This window comes from Arachis ipaensis, chromosome B09, assembly GCF_000816755.2.
Source record: "Arachis ipaensis cultivar K30076 chromosome B09, Araip1.1, whole genome shotgun sequence".
Classification (NCBI taxonomy): Eukaryota; Viridiplantae; Streptophyta; class Magnoliopsida; order Fabales; family Fabaceae; genus Arachis; species Arachis ipaensis.
In genome coordinates, this window is record NC_029793.2 from 13,474,295 (window position 1) to 13,477,312 (window position 3,018).

At 36.5% G+C, this 3,018-nt stretch overlaps 1 protein-coding gene across 1 annotated transcript; it reads right to left on the reverse strand.

Moving 5' to 3' along the window:
* Window positions 175–1,818, reverse strand: LOC107615049 (pumilio homolog 12-like). The gene is made up of 4 exons (XM_021111674.1): window positions 1,564–1,818; window positions 968–1,131; window positions 583–847; window positions 175–420 (listed from the first exon to the last, which is right to left on the reverse strand). The coding sequence occupies exons 1-4, from the start codon at window positions 1,705–1,707 to the stop codon at window positions 304–306; spliced, it is 690 nt and encodes a 229-aa protein (XP_020967333.1). The 5' UTR covers window positions 1,708–1,818; the 3' UTR covers window positions 175–303.

Genomic DNA, 3,018 nt, shown 5'->3' on the forward strand with positions numbered 1-3,018 from the left:
TTAAATAATAAATACTTATATTAAAAGTAATTTATAAATAAGTTATTTTGTATTTGATTTTTTAATTCTAAAAATATTTTTTTTAAAAGAAATGTGATAAAAAACTTTTTATTATGAGAAGTCATTTTTTTAACTTCTCTATAAATACTTAAATAGCTTCTTAAAAAACTATAATTTAATTTTAAAAATTACATCAGACATGAATATTATTACTTTTCATAAGTTAATATCTCAAAAAAAAAACTTTTAAAGCCAAACGCACTCTAAACACAACATACATGTGGTACATTATAAATCCATTCCTTACCCACCCCGCCTGATTCCTTTGATATATGTTAGGACCCTTTTACCGTAGGGATGGGCATGCAGATATGCGTAATTTGACAAAATTCTATGTACAAGCGTTCTATGCGTAACGCCCTGCAATACAAACAGAAGGGAAGGGGAAAAAAAAAAAAGGAAAATAGTAAACAAATATTTCGGCATAAGTCTTGTAGACCCATTCTAGAATGTTCCATGATAAAGTTAATTTGACAAAAAAAAAAAAACAGTGAGTGTAGCAACAAAAGAGGTTAGAAATACCGTGGAAAATTGCAATGCTCTCTGAGCAACATAATTCCCATAATAATGTCGAAGGAGATTGACAAAGTCGGGGCTGTTGACGAGCTCCATAATTATAATGGCAACATCGGTGGGGTCAGAATGTCTAAACAATACCTCTATTACATGGCTCGCATGCCTGTTCATAGAGAGTTCAGCATAGCGACCGCGAAGATGTTGTACTATCATTTTAGTTACAGGTGGCTCTAGTATATTCCTTTTAATTATATACTGCACCACATAGTTTCTACAGTCACAAGAAGAAACTCAACTTTAGAGAGAAATTAAACTATACAATATAGATTTAGATATATTTGATGAAGGAATTAAGGTTAAAGAACAAACTGTTCAATAGAAGAGTTCTAACCCAAATGGATCTGCTGAGAGTATTCCTGAGTTTAATATTATGCTTTTAACTAGTAACAGTATGGGGACTCCCGCGCCATGGGCCATACATTTCTGAATTACAGAACACCCCTTTTTGTCTGTTGCAACATCTACACAATTCCTTGCTATTTCATCGAAAATAACCTAACAAAAAATTTCATTTACATATTTTTTTCAAACTTTTTGCACAACAATAAATCATAGAATTTGCAACTCCTAAGAAGGTATATAAGTTTTCAAAAGTAGAAAAAAAAGGTTTCATTCTTAGATGCAGTGACAATTGTCTAATAGACTACTGTATAACTCATTCCATCAATTGGGAAAGAGAAATACTAGATGAACAAGTTATTTTGTAGTCAAACTCCATTATTATTTGGTATTCACCTTAAAAGATAAAAGGTAAGTTCGGCACTAAAACGAAAGGCACCAACTTTAAATCATAAAATAGCAGAACCGTTTCAATTAAAGGTCTATTAAAAAAGATAATCCTATTGAGTCTAGTGCAACAATGCATGTAATCATATAAGAAAACATAGCAGATAAATCATGTGTATATATAGGGTACTGTTTCATTACCTTTTGACACGATTCTGTGAAAACTCTCACGCACTGTTGAATGACATAACCGCCATTAGCATTCTTCAGCAGTGGCACAGTGATGTACATAAGTCTTCTAATAGTATAAGCAATATGCACTGGATCTCTCAGACTTGTTAACATCTTCTGTGCTACCCTAGTTCTGCACAGACAACCTTATATGCATCAGACTAATTGCACCACATAATAACAACTAAAACGTAACACAGTTCAACTATAATATCTCCCTCACTCCCTCACCCCACTCCCTCACTCACCCAATCTCCTTCCACCTCCTCCCTCTCCCTCACCCAATCACCACTGCCACCATAGCCATTCATTACTCATAACAAAACAAATTAACAGCAACATTCACAAAACAAAATAAATCAACAAAAAAATCAGAGACAGAAGAAGCATAACAATTTCAATAATCACATCGATTTCAATAAACAATAATTCAATAATCATCAACTACAATTTCAGTTTTCAGATCCAAAAGTTCAATAATCATCAAGGTACAATTTCAGAAGCAAAAGTTCAAGCAGAGCAGAGGAAGAAGCAGAGGCAGTCACAGAAGAAGAAGCAAAGGCAATCACAGAAGAAGAAGCAGCGCCGGCGGGGTCCCCCCTCCCAATGGCCATGCGACGGCAGTGGCGGCGGCGGTGGCGGCGAACCCTAGAAAAAAAATAATCACAGTAACCCAGTAATAAATAATCACAGTCCCCCTTCTTCATCACCACTAACCCAGTAACCCCCAATTCCCTTCTTCATCACCAAACCTCTTACCCCCTTTCTTCATCACCAAGCCTCTTTCTCTCTCCCTCTCTCCCCAAGACTCTAACTCTCCCTCATCATTTACCCCTAACCACAAAATAAATAAAAAATTCAACAACAACATCAATCACAAAATAATCACAAAATTAGCAATAATCCATCATCAATCATGTATATGTTCTTTAAAAATTAAAAAAATAAAAAAGAAAAATAGGAAGAACAAAGAACAGAGAAAGAGGAGGAAGCCTTGGCCAATCTTCTTCTACTCTTCACCATTACCTCTTCCCTTTCGCACCTCCTCACTCTCCCTTTCCTCACCACCATCACCACTGCCACCATAGCCAAATCATCATCATGTAATTACTATAATTAGAAGCAATTACTAATTTACTATAATCAGAATCAGTATCACCAATAATAAATTAACAACAACAATTGTGAAGGGTGAATCAACAATGGTGAAGCAACAACAAAAATAAAAATAGAAACAGAAGTAGAAGTAGAAGCAGAAGGCAGAAAGCAAAAGCAGAAAAGTAGAGGCAGCGGCGGAGGGTCGGGAGCTGGACGGCAGCGACAGTGCCTCCATGCAAGCTTGCGACGGCTGGTGGCTGCGGGTTGGACGCAGGGGCGGCGGCGGGTGCACCTCTGAGGCAGCCCAAACGACAGCATGAGGGGGTG

Bases quoted from the DNA above. Each gene is read 5' to 3' on its own strand.
- LOC107615049 (XM_021111674.1), bottom strand. From the start codon at position 1,707: ATGTTAACAAGTCTGAGAGATCCAGTGCATATTGCTTATACTATTAGA. The intron at 1,132-1,563 runs GTAATGAAACAG...ATTTTTTGTTAG, and splicing joins TCACAGAATCGTGTCAAAAG to GTTATTTTCGATGAAATAGC. The intron at 421-582 runs GTATTTCTAACC...TTTGTATTGCAG, and splicing joins GAGCATTGCAATTTTCCACG to GGCGTTACGCATAGAACGCT.